This window comes from Macaca fascicularis, chromosome 8 (assembly GCF_037993035.2).
Source record: "Macaca fascicularis isolate 582-1 chromosome 8, T2T-MFA8v1.1".
Taxonomy (NCBI): Eukaryota; Metazoa; Chordata; class Mammalia; order Primates; family Cercopithecidae; genus Macaca; species Macaca fascicularis.
The window spans coordinates 26,402,153-26,422,728 of NC_088382.1; the positions used below are offsets into that span (position 1 = coordinate 26,402,153).

A 20,576-nucleotide genomic window follows, 5' to 3' on the forward strand; every position below is an offset into this window, starting at 1 on the left:
CTGAGCTTAGTTTGACTGCTGCCAGGATTTAAAAGAGATCAAATGCAACCCCTTTCTACATAAAAGTCTCTCTAGTATTTGGCGACAGCTACATTAGTGTCTCTTCCTCAAACTCTGTTTCTCTTTTCTGCTCTCACAGTCCTATTTCCTTGTGTAGTACCTGGCTTGTATCTTGTGACCTGCTAGAGCCACCTGTTAGTTCTAGTAGTTCTCTGCAAATGAAGGTAGTCCCATTCCTTCCTTCCCAATTATTCTGTCTTTCTCTCCTGCCATACTGCATTGGCTAGGACCCTGAGTTCAATGCCAAATGGATGTGATCTACAGGAACATGCTTGGAATTGGTCCTAATCATGGAATGAACACATTCAATATTCTACTATTTTAACAGATGTTAGCCATAGCTTTTATACATGCATTTAATCAGTTTTAAGGAAGTTCTCTTCTGTTTCTAAAGAGAATTATTAAATCATAAATGGAAGTCAAAGTTTGTCAAATGTTCTTTCTGCTTCCATTGATGTGTTTATATAGCTTTTCTCCTTCATGCTGTTAATATCATGAGTAACATTAATTTTCAGATCTTAATCCAACTGTATTCCTGGAATAAACCCTACTTTCTTACAGTGTATTATCTTCTTGGAGAATTCAATTGGCTATTGTTGAATTAAGGATTTTTACATCTGTATCTATAATAGATATTGATCAGTATTTTTCTTTTTTTGTAACTTCTGTCAGATTCTGGTATCAGAATGATGTTTGCCTTTTAAAACAGTAAAGAAGTTTTTCCTCCTTCTTTATGTCCTGAAACAATTTGTCAACTGTTGGTGTTTCTTCCAAAAATATTTATAGAATTCAGTGAAATGACATGGGCCTACAGTTTTCATCATGTGAGCATTTAAACAATGAATTTCGCCAGGGTGGCTCACGCCTGTAATCTCAGCAGTTTGGGAGGCCAAGATGGGCAGATCACCTGAGGTCAGGAGTTCAAGACCAGCCTCGCCAACATGGTGAAATCCCACCTCTACCAAAAATACAAAAAAATTAGCTGAGCATGGTGGTGGGTGCCTGTAATCCCAGCTTCTCAGGAAGCTGAGGCAGAAGAATCGCTTGAACCCAGGAGGCAAAGGTTCCAGTGAGCCAAGATTACACCACTGCACTCCCGCCTGCGTGACAGAGCAAGACTCCAACTCAAAAAATAACATAAATAAATAAACAAACAAACAATGAACTGCAATTCATAGACAACTTTAGGAATATTTAAATTATCTTTACTTCTTATGGCTATTTTGCTAAGTAGTGTTTTTTAAGAAATTTGTCTATTTAATCTAAGTTGTCAAATTGATCGGCATAGTTATTCGTAAGATCCCACTATTATCCTTTTAATGGCTGTAGAGCTTGTAATAATATCCCATCATTAATTCTTGATATTGGTATTTTGTGCTGTTGTTCTTTTTTTCTTTTAAAGTTTGGTTTATTACTTTTTTTTTTTCTGAGATGGAGTTTCACTCTTGTTGCCCAGGCCGAAGTGCAGTGGTGCAATCTTGGCTTCACTGCAACCTCTGCCTCCTAGGTTCAAGCGATTCTCCTGCCTCAGCCTTTCAAGTATCTGGGATTACAGGCATGCACCAGCACGCCTGGCTAATTTTTTATTTTTAGTAGAGACAGGGTTTCTCCATGTTGGTCAGGCTGGTCTCAAACTCTAGACCTCAGGTGATCTGCCCGCCTCGGCCTCCCAAAGTGCTGGGATTACAGAGATGAGCCACCTCCCCCAACCAGTTTATTACTTTTATTAATTTTGTTGATCATTTAGGAGAACCAACTCTTGGCTTGTTGATTCCTTTTACTGTTTGAATTCTATTTCATTGATTTCAGTCTTATTATTTCCTTGTCATCTTGGTACTACCTTTGAGTTTAATTTATACTTACTTTACAGGTGAGTAATGCAGACCTCTGAGTCATTGATTTTGATGCCATTCTCCTTTTAATCCTTAAGAACTTTACTGAGATATACTTTATGTATCATATAATTCTTTAAATATATTTACAGAAGTGTATAACCATCAATAAAATCAATTTTTGAACATTTTCATCATCACCCCAAAAAGAAACTCCAGGCCAGGCACAGTGACTTACGCCTGTAATCCCAGCACTTTGGGAGGCTGAGGTAGGTGGATCATGAGGTCAGGAGTTCAAGACCAGCCTGGTCAACATGGTAAAACCTCATCTCTACTAAAAATACAAAAACGAGCCAGGTGTAGTGGCAGGCGCCTGTAGTCCCAGTTACTCGGGAGGCTGAGGCAGGAGAATCGCTTGAACCCAGCAGGCAGAGGCTGCAGTGAGCCAGGATCATGCCACTACACTCCAGCCTGGGCGACAGAATGAGACATCATCTCAAAAAAAAAAAAAAGAAAAGAAAAAGAAAAGAAATGCTTTGAATCCTCTTTTGATTTCATCCATGAACTATGAGTTATTTATAAATATGTTGCTTAATATTCACATTTTGGGAGTCTTTCTAGATTTTGTTATTGCTTAACACTTTAACTTCATTAAGATTAGAGAACACATTTTATATAATTTCCTTCGTTTTAAATGTTTTTAGATTTGTTTGATAGTTCATAACATGGTCTATCTTGGTGAAGTACCATGTTCATAGAAAAGAAGGTATCTCCCATAGATGTTGCATGTGTGCTCTATAAATGTCAATTAAGTCGGCCGGGCGCGGTGGCTCGTGCCTGTAATCCCAGCACTTTGGGAGGCCGAGGCGGGCGGATCACAAGGTCAGGAGATCGAGACCACAGTGAAACCCCGTCTCTACTAAAAATACAAAAAATTAGCCAGGCGCGGTGGCGGGCGCCTGTAGTCCCAGCTACTCAGGAGGCTGAGGCAGGAGAATGGCGTGAACCCGGGAGGCGGAGCTTGCAGTGAGCCGAGATCGCGCCACTGCACTCCAACCTGGGCGACAGAGCGAGACTCCGTCTCAAAAAAAAAAAAAAAAAATGTCAATTAAGTCAAGGTGGTTGAAAATGTTCAGATCTGATATTTTACTGTTTTCATCTGATCATTCTATCAATTGCTAAGAAGGGGGTGACATGATCTCCCTTTAATCCTTTTGAGCGTTGCTTCATGTATTTTAAAGCTTTATACACACATTTATGATCATTATGCCTTCTGATGAATTCTTTTTGTTTGTTTGTTTTCCTTTTTTGAGACGGAGTCTGGCTCTGTCGCCAGGCTGGAGTGCAGTGGCACAATCTCAACTCACTGCAACCTCCGAATCCCTGGTTCAAGGGATTCTCCTGCCTCAGCCTCCCTAGTAGCTAGGATTACAGGCGCACGCCACCACACCCAGCTAATTTTTGTATTTTTAGTAGAGATGGGGTTTCACCAAGTTGGCCAGGATGGTCTCTATCTCCAGACCTTGTGATCTGCCCGCCTCAGCCTCCCAAAGTGCTGGAATTACAGGTGTGAGCCACTGCGCCTGGCCTGAACTCACTTTTAACACTAAAAATAGTGCCTTAAAAAAAAAAAAAAAAAAAAAAAAAAAAAAAAAAACCTCTGCTAATAGCAAGTGAAAACCTGCCAACAAGCTCTTGGTGACTCTGGACCTGGGCAGTCCCCAGCCTTCTGTTCAGCTGTTCTTCCCACCTCTCATAGGAAACATAGTCTATGAAAGGCTGAGGACGTCACATCCGCGTTAGTGCAGGCTTCCTAGAACCCACATTACTCATTCATCCAAGGAGGGCACATCAGCACCTGGTGACCACACTGTGCAAGGAATCGTGGAGCATCAGGAACAAGGCACGACCCTCCCTTTCCTTAGGACAGTTCCCGTTCACAGGGAGATGAGGCACAGCCATCAATACCCCGAGTCATGAGGGGCTACCCTGGTAGAGGTGACAAATGCCATTGGTGGCAGGACACCGGTAGACATAGAGGGAAAAGTCCACACAGACAGGTTCCCAGGCAGAAAGGAAGTCAAGGCAGCGGGGGAGGGGAGTCAAAACAAGCGATGCTGAGATGCAGCTCTGAGGTTTGTGGGCGTCTCTGATTGAGGGAGATGGAAGGTGAGTCAGAGAAGTGAGGTTCTCAGTTCACAGATTTGGGCTCATGGGGGTGTGTGTGTGTGTGTGAGAGAGCAGGAGAGAGAGGTCTTGTTCCAGGTCTTCTCCATAGACTCTCCTGACGCTGCCTCTTCCTGAGATGAGTCATTCACCAGGGGGTTTCCTTGCCTTGTTCTTCCTGGACCCGTATTGTGTTAGGCTGTTTTAGAGGCAAGTTTGATATTCACACTGTGATTTCCTCCTTCAGGCATAGACACCCTAAAAAATGCCTTGTTGATCTTAAAATGAGCAACTCAGAATTGTTCTGAGGTTGGCTGTGGTTGCAAATCTGCTTCCTTTGAGTTTTTGTGGCTTTTTTCTGTCTTTGTTCTTTTGGTATAAAAAGACCCCTGGGTTAAGAAGCAAGCCATCTGTCTTGTAGTCTCGGGCCAGCCTCATGGTCTGGGGTAAACCACTTCTTCTCTAAACACGTTTATCATTCTGGAAATAAGAGGTGGCTTTAAATGATTTCTCAGGGATCCCTAGCTGTGACCCAGTGCTAGGCAAATGCAGGCCTCATGAACAAGCACCAAATACTCCCCTGGGAAAGGTCAGCAGAACCCAGTGACCCAATCACTGCTGCTGTCCCCGAGGGTCGCTCATCCTCCTGTCCAGTCCCTCCACTGAACGAATGTTCTGCGTCTCATGCTGCTCATCTAAAACAAGGACAATGCAGGTTCCTGTACAGTCTGGTTGTATGAGGATTAAGTGTGTTCATATGTGTATAAAGTGCTGAGAATAGAGCTTGGCACGCACAAGTACTGCATTTCAGCACATGCTGTTGTTAGTACAATCATTACTCTCAATGTTGATTTTAATGAAACCACGTCCTCCACGCCAACAATACCATGAACTGGGGCCTTGCAACCGCACAGCCTCCCTCTGCCAGAGCCACGTAGGGAGGAATGGCGTCCCTGGAGCCGGCACAGCCTCTCTGGAGGTGGGGGGTGGGGGAGGTGGCCCCCATGCTTCCTGATCGCCATTTAGGTCCCTGGTGACACCTCCTGCACCAGACTGTGGGCTCCAGGGAGCAGGATTGACACAGGCAGGACTCATTTGTCCTCCCACCGGCACCAGGCGCAGACATTCTCAGAGTAAAGGGCTCATCATCTACTTCCTGGGTGAATGACTTTTCCTCCAAGCCCATGAGGTGAGCCCAGTGGTGGCCTCAGTTCACCGCCTCAGGTCACAGGCTCCAGGCCCCAGCACAGGGACGGGACCCCAAAGAACCCTGTGGACTCTGCTAAGGAACACCAGGAGCTCCCAGAGGCCAAGTGCAGGGCAGAGATGTGGAGAAGCAGCTGCTCGGAGGACCTTAGCCCTGCAGAGGCCAAAATATGGCTGCTATTATACAGAAGGGGAGGGCGAAAATGCTACAGACATGGCTCCAGCAGATTATTTTTGCTACCATCCAAGTGCTGAAACCACTGTTAAGGAGAAAGTCTTAAAAGCAGTCAGAGAACAAAGATCTCCCCACAGACAAGCCAGGTGTGAGGGGCCGCCTAAGCCCAGAGAAACCACAGCAGGAAGAGGCAGTGGCAGAGGCCCCACCCCAGCCGGTGCTGCTCCCCTCTCCTCTTCACCAGGACGGTTCCCCTTTCCCTCAACTCAGTGCTGAGGCCAACAGCAGACACGGGGTGAGGGGGTGATGCACTTAACATGACCTAAGCCATACAAATGTATTACCAACAAACTCCAATGACTTAACTTTGAAATTTTCTTCATCTAAGTTTTTAAAGTGGTCATTCCTAGTTTCTCTCATTCCTACCAGTGCCCTGGACAGACTTGCCTACGGCCAAGTGCACACACTTTCCACCTCTGAGCTGCACACACTTTCCCCCTCTGAGCTGTGGTCCCCTCATCTGTAAAATGTGATGATTCACATCCCCTCCTGGCCACAGGTGGGTGTCTGAGGTGCTGAGTGCACCCTGCTCTTCCCTACAAAGCAAACCCTTTCTCCTTTCCCCATTATCACAGATACCTGCCTGAGAATCCAGAAGAGCCCCTTCCCAGACCAACAGGCAGCTGCTACTATCAAGCAGGCCAGGTCCCAAATGCTGGGGACTTCCTCCTCTTAAATCTCATTTTCTCCCCAGACAAAAAGATAGCAATAAGCCCCATCTCCCTTAGGTTAGGAAAATACCCTGAATGAAGATGTGCAGTATCTGGCTGGGAGCAGGACACCAACTGTCCAACAGCACAGGCTCGGAGCATGGCACTGTCCCCACTGTCCCCGTCCCTGAAAGCTGGAGCCTCGCTGCCCTGCCACTCCTGGATACAGGACAAGGATCAGAACTGGGACTGTGGCCTCTCAGTAGGGGCTGAGTGAGCAGCCATCTGCAGCCACGTGGATGGAGACCTCTCCTGCTCACTCTTCAAACTGCAACCAGTGCCGGGCGCCCACTAGAAGGAAAACTGGAAGGAAACGTGGCAGGTAAACCAGGCTGTGGCCCTGCAGTGCCATCTTTGTCCTCACTTGAAGTCTGGCTCCTCTGTTCCTCCACGTCCCCTCCCCATGGCACCCCACCCCATTCCTTAGAACCTTCTGCCCCAAGCTCAGGGAGCCCGTGCTGAGGTGCAGGTAGCAGCAGGTGCAGCCTCTGCTGGGTGGAGGACAGGTGCCCTGGGGATCCAGAGTCCTGAGTGAGTGACACCAGCCCTGAGAGTGTGATTTGTCCTCCTACATGACAACACACATCTGCCAACACAGACCACTGTGGTTTACACAGGGCCTCTGCAGACTTTTATATGTGCCTATTTTGTAGGAAGGAGCTGGGGCCACAGCAGAGTCACACAGTCCACTGCCAATACAGTGCACTGCAGTTTATACAGGGCCTTTGCAGACTTTTATCTCTGTCTTATTTTACAGGAAGGAGCTGGGCCACACCAGAGTCACAGAGCTGAAGAGGAGCACGGACAACTCGGGCCATCTTCAGCCTCCAGTCTCTGGGCTCTTTGACAGCCTGAGTGTCTAAGCTTCTGAGCCTTCAGAATTTCTCATTTCCTACTTTGATAAAGAGAGAGGCGAGGTGGAAGGACCTGGCACAGAGATTGGGCCAGCCTAGCACTGACAGAGCCAGGACCTGGGGTCAGCAACTGAGCTCAGCTCCAGGCTCATCTGATGTCATCCTGACAGCCTGAGGACAGAGACCTTATCTCTATTCACAGGCATGGCGGGTGGCAGGGACTGGCCCCGGCTGACCTCGGTTTCCCAAGTGCAGAGGTGCGACTGCGGTCTTCCCTGCTCCTTCCCCAGCAGTCTAATCTGGAAGATTAGCTCTAGGTCATCTACTCCCAGTCTCAAAAAACTCCTGGATCCTTGAAAATCTCTAATAACACTGAAATAAAAAAATACAAACATTGAGGTCTATCATTTTTTACCTCTTAAGAGTAGCAAAGAATGGAAGTTCCACGTAGTAAGGGTGCAGGGACACGGGCACGCTTGTGTATTCTTGGTGTGAGAGTAACATTGGTACAATCTTCTCCCGAAGGACAATTTAGCACTATCCAAACAAAATTCTAAATTAATGAGCTCATTGACCCAAGAATTCCTCTTTTAAAGGGCTGCCCGATACTCCAGAGAATATTGACACATGGACATATGATACATACCAGGGTTCTCACTACAATGCTGCTGGAATTAGTAAAAACAAAGGCAGGACATAATGTTAACAATTGCCCATAGGATGGAAGATTAAAATCAACTGTGGTTCACCCCATGTGTTTCACCCATGCACTAAATATTATGATGCTGTTAAAGAAAATGAGATACATGCATGGGCTGATAGAAAACATCTGATGTGATTTGTTGTTCAGTCAGAATTTTTAAAAGCTAAAGTACCTATAAATGCACAGGAAGAAGGCTGATGGATGGTGGGATGAGAGGGTCCTGTGGGATGGAAGAAGGCCTTGGTGTCTGCTATGGGTCCTTTGTCCCTGCCAGGTCTCATGTTGAAATCTGAACCCCAATGTAGCTGGTGGGGCCTGTTGGGGTTTGGGGTGGATCCCTCATGAAAGGCTTGGTGCCATACCTGCCCCCTCCCACATTCCCCCAGGAGTTGTCACTCTTAGTTTCCATGAGAGCTGGCTGTTAGGATGAACCTGGCCCCTCCCGCTCCCCTTTCAGAAATCATCCCCCTCCCCCTGCCATTCTCCCCACCCCCTTCCCTGATGGGCAGAATCCAGCTGTCCTTCCCCTTCACCACCAGTGGAAGTTTCCTGAGGCCTCACCAGAAGCAGATGCTGGTGTCATGCTTCTTGTACAGCCTGCAGAATCATGTGTCAAATAAACCTCTTTATAAATTATCCAGCCTCAAGTATTTTTTTATAGCCACACAAACGCACTGTCACATTTCCAAAACCACCAAATTCAGATGTTTGACCTTGTCTACACAGGTGAGCCCTACATCCACCTGGAATCGCACTAGCCTGTCAAAAAGAAAGCCATTTAATAAGCGTATTAAAAATAAGCATCAACCGTGGGTTCCACCTAATATAAACTGATGTTTAAAACATAAATTCTGTAATTATTTGGAGATTACAAAATGCTATTGGTTTCCTGGATTTTGTTTAGTTTGTTAAACAAAAACACTTAAAATTTACCGACACTTGTAAGACTGGTTTATCTTTGAGGTAATTTGGCTTTTGTTTTGTTTTTCCTTAACATAGAAGGAATCTGAAAGAGAACAATTGATAGAGACTTAATGAACTTGAAAGAGAACTGAAGGTATTGGCATTTTTCCAGACTGAGTGATTGCTTTCACAGGAAACGCTGCCTCCTGAAGGAAGGGCGTGCCCCGGTCTTGGCTGCCTGCCTGGTGGTCAATTCACTGCCCTGTACCTGTTGATGTGCAAGAAAGTGGCTGGCAGGAAACTGCTGCCGGTGTGTTTAGTGGACTCGAAACGGAAGAAACAAGCAGCGGAGAGAAAGTTACTTTTTCTGCCGGGCTGCGTGTTTAACCGATTTGTCTAAGAAAAGAAGGATGGAGGGCCCGGCGCGGTGGCTCACGCCTGTAATCCCAGCACTTTGGGAGGCCGAGGCGGGCGGATTTGGCTAACACGGTGAAACCCCGTCTCTACCAAAAACACAAAAAATTAGCCGGGCGTGGTGGCGGGCGCCTGTAGTCCCAGCTCCTCGGGAGGCTGAGGCAGGAGAATCGCTTGAACCCGGAAGGCGGAGGTTGCAGTGAGCCGAGATCGCGCCAACGCACTCCAGCCTGGGCGACAGAGCGAGACTCCGTTTCAAAAAAAAAAGAGAGAGAGAGAGAGAGAAAAGAAGGATGGGGGTGGGGAGGGAATGAGGGAGTGGGGAGGAGAATGGTGCTCCCCATTCACGCAGCCGGTGTGGCTCGGAGGTGGCTTGGAAGTTTACACACTTGAGCTCTATCGATTCTGAAACGTCCCGATACATCTTGAAGTGTGGGGAGCAGGGAGCCGCGCTAGGCAGCGGCCAACGTGGTGGAGTCCCCGGACCCAGACTCTTGCGGGAGGGGGCTCTGCTCCCTCCAGGCCCCGGCCGCTCCTGCCTGGCCCCGGGGACCCTGCTCTTCCTCGGACTTCGACGACGGACTCCTCTGCCCGGACATGCCCCGCCACAAGTGACCAGGGCCAGGCACCCCCGCCGTGTCCCCCTCTCTCCCTGCCCCCTCCCGGTGCCAGGCGCGCTTTTCCCCAGGCAGGACCGCGATGGGGACTCACCTGCAGCAGGACCCCGACGACGACAAACTTGAGGGTCTTGTGGACCCGGAGCCCAGGGCTGGCTCCCTGCGCCGACCTGGGTCCTACGACGCGCCCTGCCCGGGCCTGGGCACTGGGTCCCTGCTGTCCCATAGAGGTAGGGAGCGCTCCTCGGCCCCCGCCCCGCGGTTCAATCCTCCCCGCGGAAGAGCCCCACACTTTGCTGGGTGTGGCTGTGGCTGCCTCTGTCCCACTCGCTGCGCTCCCCGGATTCGGAGTCACTGCCAGGAACGCGCCCAGCTTTACTCCAGCTGGTGGTGGCGCCATCCTGCCAGGTCAATCTAAGAAGCAGCGTGCTTGGCTGTGATAAGACAGAAGTTCGCATTCGGAGTTCAGGGCACCCCTGACCCCGCCCCCTTTTCGGGGCACCTGCGGCTCCTGTTGGCCAACCCTGAACTTCCTTCCTCTGTGACCGCCCTCGCCGCCCTCGCCGCCCTCAGCTTCTGTTCCTCAAACACGGCCGCCGCGTGGATGCTGCTGCATTCGGAGTCGTTTTGCTACTGTCAAAACGACTGGTCCCAGCGCAAGGCTTCTCGGTCGGGAGTCGACCTCAGTCTCTCCGTGGCCGGATTCCTGGCTACTAGCAGGCACTCGGTGGACGGATGGGTAGCGGAATGAAGGGCACAGAGGCCGCCACCGCGGAATCTGGCCTCTAAGAGGCTTCTACGGCCTCTTCCGTCACTACCGGGCGAGTGATTCATCCTGCGTTTTTTTTTTGTTTTTTTTTTTTTTAATGGAGTCTAGCTCTGTCGCCTAGCTGGAGTGCAGTGGCCCGATCTCGGCTCACTGCAACCTCCGCCTCCCGGGTTCAAGCGATTTTCCTGCCTCAGCCTCCTGAGTAACTGGGATTACAGGCGCCCGCCACCACGCCCAGCTAAGTTTTGTATTTTTAGTAGAGACGAGGTTTCACTGTTTTGGCCAGGCTGGTCTCGAACTCATGACCTCGTGATCCGCCCTCCTTGGCCACCCAAAGTGCTGGGATTACAAGCGTGAGCCACCGAGCCCGGCGCATCCTGCTATTGGTCTCAGGTTTCCATGCCAGTGAAATGTCACCTCAACTCCACTGTCCCTGGTGTCAGGCAAGCCCGAGGGACCCAATTCTGCCTTTCCTCTGGATTTTCCTAACCTGTTAAAGAGTCTTGAGAGTTCTTAAACCATGGGGGACTACCTGGTGCATGACAGGGATGCGACTTGGCGGCAGTCCCACGTGGAGGCAGGTCCTTTCCAGCAGTTCCTCCGCACCCAGCGCTTCGCGGGCCCAGGGAGCGGAAAATCAGCCTCCCGAAAGCCAGGCGAGTCACGGTCCTGCCTGCGAAGGGTTCCCAGGGCGACCTTGGGGCTGAGGAGTGGGTAAGAGAAAGGGGACGCTGATTGATATTCATTTTTCTCCATATTTTACCGAGTTCCGGTACTATTTGTTGAAAATACTTTCTTTTCGGCCGGGCGCGGTGGCTCACACCTGTAATCCCAGCACTTTGGGAGGCCAATGTGGGTGGATCACGAGGTCAGGAGTTTGAGACCAGCCTGACCAGCATGCTTAAACCCTGTCTCTACTAAAAATACAAAAGAAACCAAATTGGCCGGGCATGGTGGCGCATGCCTGTAATCCCAGCCACTCAGGAGGCTGAGGCAGGAGAACTGCTTGAACCCAGGAGGTGGAAGTTGCAGTGAGCAGAGATCGAGCCACTGCACTCCAGCCTGAGCAACAGAGGGACTCTCCGTCTAAAAAAAAAAAAAGAAAAGAAAAAGAAATTTTATCCTTTGACACCAATAGCTACAGGACACAGTAAACACTCCCTAACTGCTAGTCAGATAAAAATAAAACCTCCCACTAAAAGTTCTGTTTCACTCAATTCCTTTTATCCAATCCATCATGTTCATAATACAGGAAATAAACAGAATTGAAGGGAGAAATTTACACTACTGTAATAATAGTTGGAGACTTCAATTGTCTCACTTTCAAAAATAGAACAATCAGAATGAAGATAAATAAGGACGTAGAGTACTTGGACATCACTATATACTAATGGAAACTAAAAGACATAAAAAACAGTTCACCACAAACAGAAGCATTCAATTTTTCTCAAAGATACATGGAATATTCTCCAGGATAAACCATAAGTTAGACCACAGAGTAATTCTTTATAAATTTAAAATAACTGAAATTAAAACTTCTGATCACAATATGACACTAGAAATCAACATCAGAAGGAAAAGAGTAAACTCACACATGTAGAAATCAAGCTTTTAAATAACCAACGAGTCAAAGAGGATCTCATATGAGAAATTAGAAAAGATCTGGAGATAAGTGAAGCAAAAACCACAACATACTAAAACTTCCGGGATGCAGTAAAAGCAGTGCTAAGAGGACATGTTATCATGGTAAATGCTTATATCAAAGAGGAAAAAAGATCTAAAATAAACAATGTACACATTAAGAAACTAGCAAAGGAAGAATAAACTAAATCCAAGGTAGCAGAACAAAGGAAATTTTAAAAAATAGAGGAGAGATTATTTTAAAAAAGAGAATACAAAAACAGTAAAGAAAATAAGCCCAAAGGTTGATTCTTTGAAAAGATTAACAAAATGGAGAAATCTTCGACTTAATTTATTAAAAAATTAAAATCCTCAAATTACTAAAATCAGAAATAAAAGTGGGACATTATTACTGATTCTATAGCAATAAAAAGGGTTAGAAGACAGTACTATGAAAAACTGTATGCCAAAAAACACAATTATCTAGCTAAAATGAACAAATTTGTAGAAACACACAACCTACCAGTACTGATAAGAAACAGAAGATGAGAACAGACATAACTGGAAGGAGATTGAATCAACAATCAAAAACTTCCCTGGACCAGAGTTGTGTCCGGCCAAATATTTAAAGAAAAATTGGCTGGGCACGGTGGCTCACGCCTGTAGTTCCAGCACTTTAAGAGGCCAAGGTGAGCAGATCACAAGGTCAGGAGATCCAGACCATCCTGGCCAACATGGTGAAACCCCATTTCTACTAAAAATACAAAAATTAGCTGGGTGTGGTGGTGCATGCCTATAGTCCCAGCAACTCGGGAGGCTAAGTCAGGAGAATCGCTTGAACCCAGCAGGCGGAGGTTGCAGTGAGCAGAGATTGCACCATTGCACTCCAGCCTGGCGACAGAGAGGGACTCTGTCTCAAAAAAGAAAAAAAAAGAAAAGAAAAGAAAAAAAGAAAAATCAACAGCAAATTTTCTCAAAGATGTGAAAAGGAGGGAACTCTTCCTAAATGATTCTGTGAAGCCAACACTGTGCTTACACCAAAGTCAGGCAAAGATACCACAAGAAAGAAAACTACAGACCAATATCCCTTATACATTTTGCTGCAAAAATCTTCAACAAAATAATAACAAACTAAATCTAACATTCATCGATTTTTATTTATTATTTATTTATTAAAGACAGTCTTGCTCTGTCACCACGCTGGAGAGCAGTGGTTTGATCATAGCTCACTTCAGCCTTGAACTCCTGGGCTCAAGTTATCCCCTTGCCTCAGCCTCCCAAGTTACTGGGACTACAGCTGCATGTCACCATGCCTAGCTAATTTCTTGTTTTTTTGTAGAAATGGAGTCTTGCTATGTTGCCCAGGCTAGTCTCAAACTCTTGGACTCAAGCAATCCACCTGCCTTGGCCTCCCAAAGTGCTGAGATTATAGATGTGAGCCTCCATGCCTGACTCTGAATCAAACATTTTTTAAAAAGTTATACACCGGTCGGGCATGGTGGCTCACGCCTATAATCCCAGCACTTTGGGAGGCTGAGGCAGGTGGATCACCTGAGGTCAGGAGTTCAAGACCAGCCTAGCCAACATGGCAAAACCCCACCTCTACTGAAAGTACAAAAATTAGGCCGAGGGCAGTGGCTCACACCTGTAATCCCAGCACTTTGAGAGGCCAAGGCTGGCGGATCACCTGAGGTCAGGAGTTCGAGACCAGCCTGACCAACATGGAGAAACCCCATCTCTACTAAAAATACAAAATTAACTGGGCCCGGTGTCACGCACCTGTAATCCTAGCTACACGGGAGGCTGAAGCAGGAGAATCACTTGAACCCAGGAGGCGGAGGTTGTGGTGGCCAAGATCGCGCCATTGCACTCCAGCCTGGGCAACAGGAGTGAAACTACATCTCAAAAAAAAAAAAAAAAAGAAAATTAGCCGGGCTTGGTGGCGGGTGCCTGTAATCCCAGCTACTGAGGAGGCTGAGGCAGGAGAGTCACTTGAACCTGGGAGGGGGAGGTTGCAGTGAACTGAGATTGTGCCACTGCACTCCAGCCTGGGCAACAAGAGTGAGAATCCATCTCAGAAAACACAAACAAACAAAAACGGATTATACACCATAATCAAACGGGATTTATTGCCGGAATGCTGACATGGTTCAACATATGAAAATCAAAGTAATACAGCACATTAACAGAATGAAGGACAGAAACCACATAATCTTCATCTCTTTTTGTTTGTTTGTTTTTGTTTTTGAGACAGCATTTCACTTTGTTGCCCAGGCTGGAGTGCAAAGGCTTGATCATAGCTCATTGCAGCCTGCACCTCCTGGGCTCAGGCAATCCTCCTACCTCAGTTTCCCCAGGAGTTGGGACTATAGGTGTGCCACCATGCTCGGCCTTTTTTTTTTTTTTTTTTTTTTTAGCATAGACAAGGTCTCCTTGTTGCCCCTACTCATCTCAATTGATGCAGAAAAAGCATTTGACAGAATTCAATACTGTCTTATGATGAAAATACTCAACATACTAGGAATAGAAGGAAACTATATAGGCCGGGCGCGGTGGCTCAAGCCTGTAATCCCAGCACTTTGGGAGGCCGAGACGGGCGGATCACGAGGTCAGGAGATCGAGACCATCCTGGCTAACACAGTGAAACCCCGTCTCTACTAAAAATACAAAAAAAAACTTAGCCGGGCGAGGTGGCAGGCGCCTGTAGTCCCAGCTACTCGGGAGGCTGAGGCAGGAGAATGGCGTGAACCCGGGAGGCGGAGCTTGCAGTGAGCTGAGATCCGGCCACTGCACTCCAGCCTGGGTGACAGAGCTAGACTCCGTCTCAAAAAAAAAAAAAAAAAAAAAGAAGGAAACTATATAGACATAATAAAAAAAATTTGAAAAATGAAAACTAACATAAGGATGAAAGACTAAAAGATTTTTGTCTAAGATTAGGATCAAGACATGGATGCCTACTTTCACCACTTCTATTCAAAATAGTACAAGAAGTCTTAGAGCAATTATGCCAGAAAGAGAAACATGCTCATTCAGATTTGAAAGGAAGACATAAAATTATCTGTTTGCAGATGCCATGATCTTATACATAGAAAACCCTGAAGATTTCACAAAAATCTGCTAGAATGAATAAACAAATTTGGAAAAAGTTGCAGAAAAAAATCAATACACAAAAATCAGTTCCTTTTCTATTCACCAACAATAAACAATCTGAAAAGAAAAGAAAGCAATTCTATTTACAAAGGTATGAAAAAAATGCTTAGGAATAGACTTCATCAACAAGGCAAATAACTTGTACACTGAAAACTACAAAATGTTCCTGAAAGAAATTAAAGAAAACATCAATAAATGGAAGGACAGTCTGTGTTCATGGATTGGAAGACTTAATATTAAGATGCCAGCACTACTCAAAGCAATCTACAGATTCAATGTGATCACGATCAAAATCCCAATGATGTATTTTTGCAGAAATAGAAAGATCCATCCTAAAATTTACATGGAATCTCAAGAACTCTAAGCAGCCAAAACAACCTTGAAAAAGAAGAACAAAGCCGGAGGATTCATACTTCCTGTTTTCAAAACTTAACCACAGGCCGGGCGAGGTGGCTCAAGCCTGTAATCCCAGCACTTTGGGAGGCCGAGATGGGCAGATCACGAGGTCAGGAGATTGAGATCATCTTGGCTAACCCGGTGAAACACCGTCTCTACTAAAAAAATATAAAAAACTAGCCGGGCGAGGTGGTGGGCGCCTGTAGTCCCAGCTACTCAGGAGGCTGAGGCAGGAGAATGGCGCAAACCCAGGAGGTGGAGCTTGCAGTGAGCTGAGATCCGGCCACTGCACTCCAGCCTGGGCGACAGAGCGAGACTCCGTCTCAAAAAAAAAAAAAAAAAAACCTTAACCACAAGCTATAAGAATCAAAGTAGTGTGCTACTGGCAGAAAGACAGACATATAGACCAATGGAATCATATAGAGTGCTCAAAATTAAACCCTCACAAATATGGTCAAATGATTTTTGATACAGATCTCATAACCACTTGTGTTTGGCCATATTTGCATTGCTATATGGGTAATTTATAAGGAACGGTTTAATTAGCTCATAGTTCTGCAGACTGTACAAGCACAGCACTGGCATCTACTTGGCTTCTGGTGCAGCCTTAGGGAGGTTTTATTCATGGGGGAAGGTGAAGTGAGAGCAGGCACATTATATGGTGAGAGTAGAGCAAGAGAGAAAGGAGATAGATGCTATACCCTTTGAAACAACTAGATCTTGCATGAACTAACTGAGCAAGAACTCACTTATCACCATGGGGATGGTGCTAAACCATTTGCATTAGTCTGTTCTCATGCTGCTAATAAAGACATACCCAAGATGGGGTAATTTATAAAGGAAAGAGGTTTAATTGACTCACAGTTCCACATGGCTGAGGAGACCTCGCAATCATGGCAGAAGGCAAAGGAGAGGCACATGCACATCCTTTTTTTTTTCTTTTTTTTTTTTCTTTTTTTCAGACAGAGTCTTGCTCTGTCACCCAGTCTGGAGCGCAGTGGCACGATCTCAGCTCACTGTAAGCTCCGCCTCCTGGGTTCACCATTCTCCTGCCTTAGCCTCCCAAGTAGCTGGGATTACAGGTACCTGCCACCATGCCTGGCTTATTTTTTGTATTTTTAGTAAAGAGGATTTATACCGTGTTAGCCAGGATGGTCTCGATCTCCCAACCTTGTGATTCGCCCACCTCGTCCTCCCAAAGTGCTTGGGATCACAGGCGTGAGCCACTACACCCAGCCGCAAAGGCACATCTTACATGGCAGTAGGCAAGGAGAAGTGCAGAGCAAAGAGGGGGAAAAGCCCTGTATAAACCATCAGATCTCATGAGAACTCACCATCATGAGAACAGCATGAGGGTAACCACCCCCGTGATTAAACTACCTCTCACTACAAATCAAGATGAGATTTGGGTGGGGACACAGCTAAACCATATCATTCTACTGGCCCCTTCCAAATTTCATGTCCTCACATTTCAAAACATAATCATGCCCTGGCAACAGTCTTAACTCATTTCAGCATTAAATCAGAAGTCCAAGTCCAAAGTCTCATCTGGAACAAAGCAAGTTCCTTCTACCTATGAGCCTGTAAAATTAAAAGCTAGCTAGTTACTTCCTAAGTACATGGGGATATAGGCATTTAGTAAATATACCCATTCCAAATGGGAGACATTGGCCAAAACAAAGGGGCCACAGGCCCCATGCAAGTCCAAAATCCAATAGGGCTGTCATTAAACCTTAAAGTTTCAAAATTATCTCCTTTGACTCAATGTCTCACATCCAGGTCATGCTGATGCAAGAGGTGGGTTCCCATGGCCTTGGGCAGTTCTGCCCCTGTGGCTTTGCAAGGTACACCCCCTTGTTCTGGTTGCTTTCACAGGCTGGTGTTGAGTGTCTGTGGCTTTTCCAGGTGCACAGTGCAAGCTGTCGGTGGATCTACCATTCTGGGGTCTGAAGGATGGTGGCCCTCTTCTCATGTATTCACTATGCAGTTCCCCTATTCTGTATGGGAGCTCTGACCCCACATTTCCCTTCTGCACTGCCCTAGCAGAGGTTCTCCATGAGGACTCCACCCTGCAACACACTTCTGCCTGGACGTCCAGGCATTTCCATACATCCTCTGAAATCTAGGCAGAGGTTTCCAAACCTCAATTCTTGTCTTCTGCACACCTGCAGTACCAACACCATGTGGAAGCTGGCAAGGCTTGGGGCTTGCACCCTCTGAAGCCATGACTCATGCTGTACATTGGCCCCCTTTAGCCATGGCTGGAGTGGCTGGGATGCAGGGCACCAAGTCCCAAGGCTGCAAACAGCAGGGGGACCCTGGGCCTGGTCCAGGAAACCAATTTTTCCTCCTAGACCTCCAGGTCTGTGATGGGAGAGGCTGCCGTGAAGACCTCTGATACGCCCTGCACACATAAAGACATTTTCCCCATGGTCTTGGTGATTAACATTTGGCTCCTCATTACTTATGCAACTTCCTGCAGCCAGCTTGAATTTCTTCTCAGAAAATGAGATTTTCTTTTCTATTGAAATGTCAGTCTGCAAATTTCCCAAACTTCTGTGCTCTACTTCCTCTTGAACGCTTTGCCACTTGGAAATTTCTTCATCCAGATACCCTAAATCATGACTCTCAAGTTCAAAGTTTCACAAATCTCTAGGGCAGTGGCAAAATGACGCCAGTCTCTTTGCATAGCAAGAGTGACCTTTACTCCAGTTCTCATCAAGTTTCTCATCTCCATCTGAGACCACCTTTGCCTGGACTTCATTATCCATGTATCACTATCAGCATTTTGGTCAAAGCTATTCAACAGGTCTCTAGGAAGTTACAAACTTTCCCACATCTTCCTGTCTTCTTCTGGCCCTCAAAACTGTTTCAACCTATGCCTGTTACCCACTTCCAAAGTCAATTCCACATTTCTGGCTATCCTTTGTGAAAGGAAGATATCTTGGGCCCCCCAAATCACCAAGCTAAAGTGAAAATTCAAGCTGGGAACTGCTTAGGGCAGAACCTGCCTCCCATCCTATTCAAAGTTATCCCTCTGCTTACTGAGGTAAAATGCATATCTGATTGTCTCCTTTGGAAAGGCTAATTGGAAACTCAGAATAATGCAACTGTTTGTCTCCCACCTCTCTGTGACCTGGAAGCCCCCTGTGATGGTTAATACTGGGTGTCCAGTTGATTGTATTGAAGGATACAAAGTATTCATCCTGGTGTGTCTGTGTGGGTGTTGCCAAAAAAGATTAACATTTGAGTCAGTGGGCTGCTGAAGGCAGATCCACCCTTAATCTGGTGGGCACAATCTGATCAGCAGCCAGCCAGTATAAAGCAGTCGGAAAAACATGAGCAGGAGAGATGGGCCTAGCCTCCCAGCCTACATCTTTCTCCTGTGCTGGATGCTTCCTGCCCTTGAACATGAACATCAGACTCCAAGTTCTTCAGTTTTGGGACTCGGACTGACTCTCCTTGCTCCTCAGCTTGCATACAGCCTATTGTGGGACTTGTGATCGTGTAAGTTAATACTTAGTAAACTCCTCTTTATATATTCCTATTAGTTCTGTCCCTCTAAGAGAACCCTAATACATCCCTTTTCCACTTTGAATTTTCCTGCCTTTGCTTCAACTTGTCCTACCTTTCCAGACCAAATCAATGTACTTCTTACATATATCCATGGATATCTCATGTCTCCCTAAAATGTGTAAAACCAAGCTGTGCCCTGACCACTTTGGGCACATGTCATCAGGCCTTCCTGAGTCTGTTTCATGGGTGCACATCTTCAGCTTTGGCAAAATAAACTTTTTTTTTTTTTTTTCGATGGAGTCTTGCTCTGTTGCCCAGACTGGAGTGCAGTGGTGTGATCTCCACTCACTGAAAGCTCCACCTCTCAGGTTCATGCCATTCTCCTGCCTCAGCCTCCCGAGTAGCTGGGACTATAGGCGCCCACCACCACGCCCAGCTAATTTTTTGTATTTTTAGTAGAGATGGAGTTTCATCGTGTTATCCAGGATGGTCTCGATCTCCTGACCTTGTGATCTGCCCACCTCAGCCTCCCAAAGTGCTGGAATTACAAGCGTGAGCCACCACACCCAGCCAGCAAAATAAACTTTCTAAATTAACTGAGACCTGTCTCAGATTTTCTGGGTCCATATTTAATAACCATAAAGGGATTCTGAGTGGACATGCTCCTCACCTTTGACAAATCTAGCCTTTGACAAGCTAGATTTGACAAACACCTATTGGTGCTTGGTACCAGCATGAGCTTACTTTATGGCTCAAACCAATGGGACAATTTGCTGAGGTCTGAGAGCAATGCACCCTCCACCACAGCCCGCTCCCCCCAACCCCGCCGCCCACCAAGAGAATACCCAAATTTGGTCGAAATCTGAAGTTTATTTTATTTTTTTGTTGTACAACTCTTTTTTTTTTTTTTTTTTTGGAGTTTTACTTGCTTCCAACAAGAAAGGCAAGTTTTCCTTTTCCTTGCTTCCATGATGATGGAAGCATAACTCCGTTATGGAGTTTGAGCTCACTTCCAACAGGGAAGGTGAGTTTGTTGTTGTTGTTGTTGTTGTTTTGTTTGTTTTTCTGCTTCTAGGATGATAGAGAGTGGTCTACAGCCTGAGATCCATCCCTAGATAAGCAAGTGAATTGGGGTTTATCTTGGCTAAAGTTAAGATTAACAACCAGCTGGTCTTTATTTCTCCTTACCATTAGCATGCTCAGGAATTATACAAGTTGTGAGACTGTTTGTTTTGCTTAAGTTTTTTGTTGTTGTTGATGTTTGTTTGTTTCTGTTTTGTTGTTTCATACTTTTCTCCCATTGGGTTTGACCAACTCTATCCAACTCGACCAAATCCGAAGGAAAGTTCCAAATTATGGGGAACAACGCCTCTGAAATGGCTAAATTCCCATACACAAAAAAAGGTGGTATAGTGAGGGGGGAAA

The 20,576-nt window shown here is 46.3% G+C and overlaps 1 protein-coding gene across 1 annotated transcript in view; it reads right to left on the minus strand.

The window, feature by feature from the left end:
• TNFRSF10A (TNF receptor superfamily member 10a) overlaps positions 1–10,123 on the minus strand; it is a 33,965-nt gene extending 23,842 nt beyond the window's left edge. The window contains exon 1 of the mRNA XM_015454407.4: positions 9,795–10,123. Within this exon, the coding sequence (XP_015309893.2) occupies positions 9,795–10,100 (306 nt within the window). The 5' untranslated portion in view covers positions 10,101–10,123. The remainder of the gene's footprint in view (positions 1–9,794) is intronic.
• Positions 10,124–20,576: the final 10,453 nt, after the last annotated feature.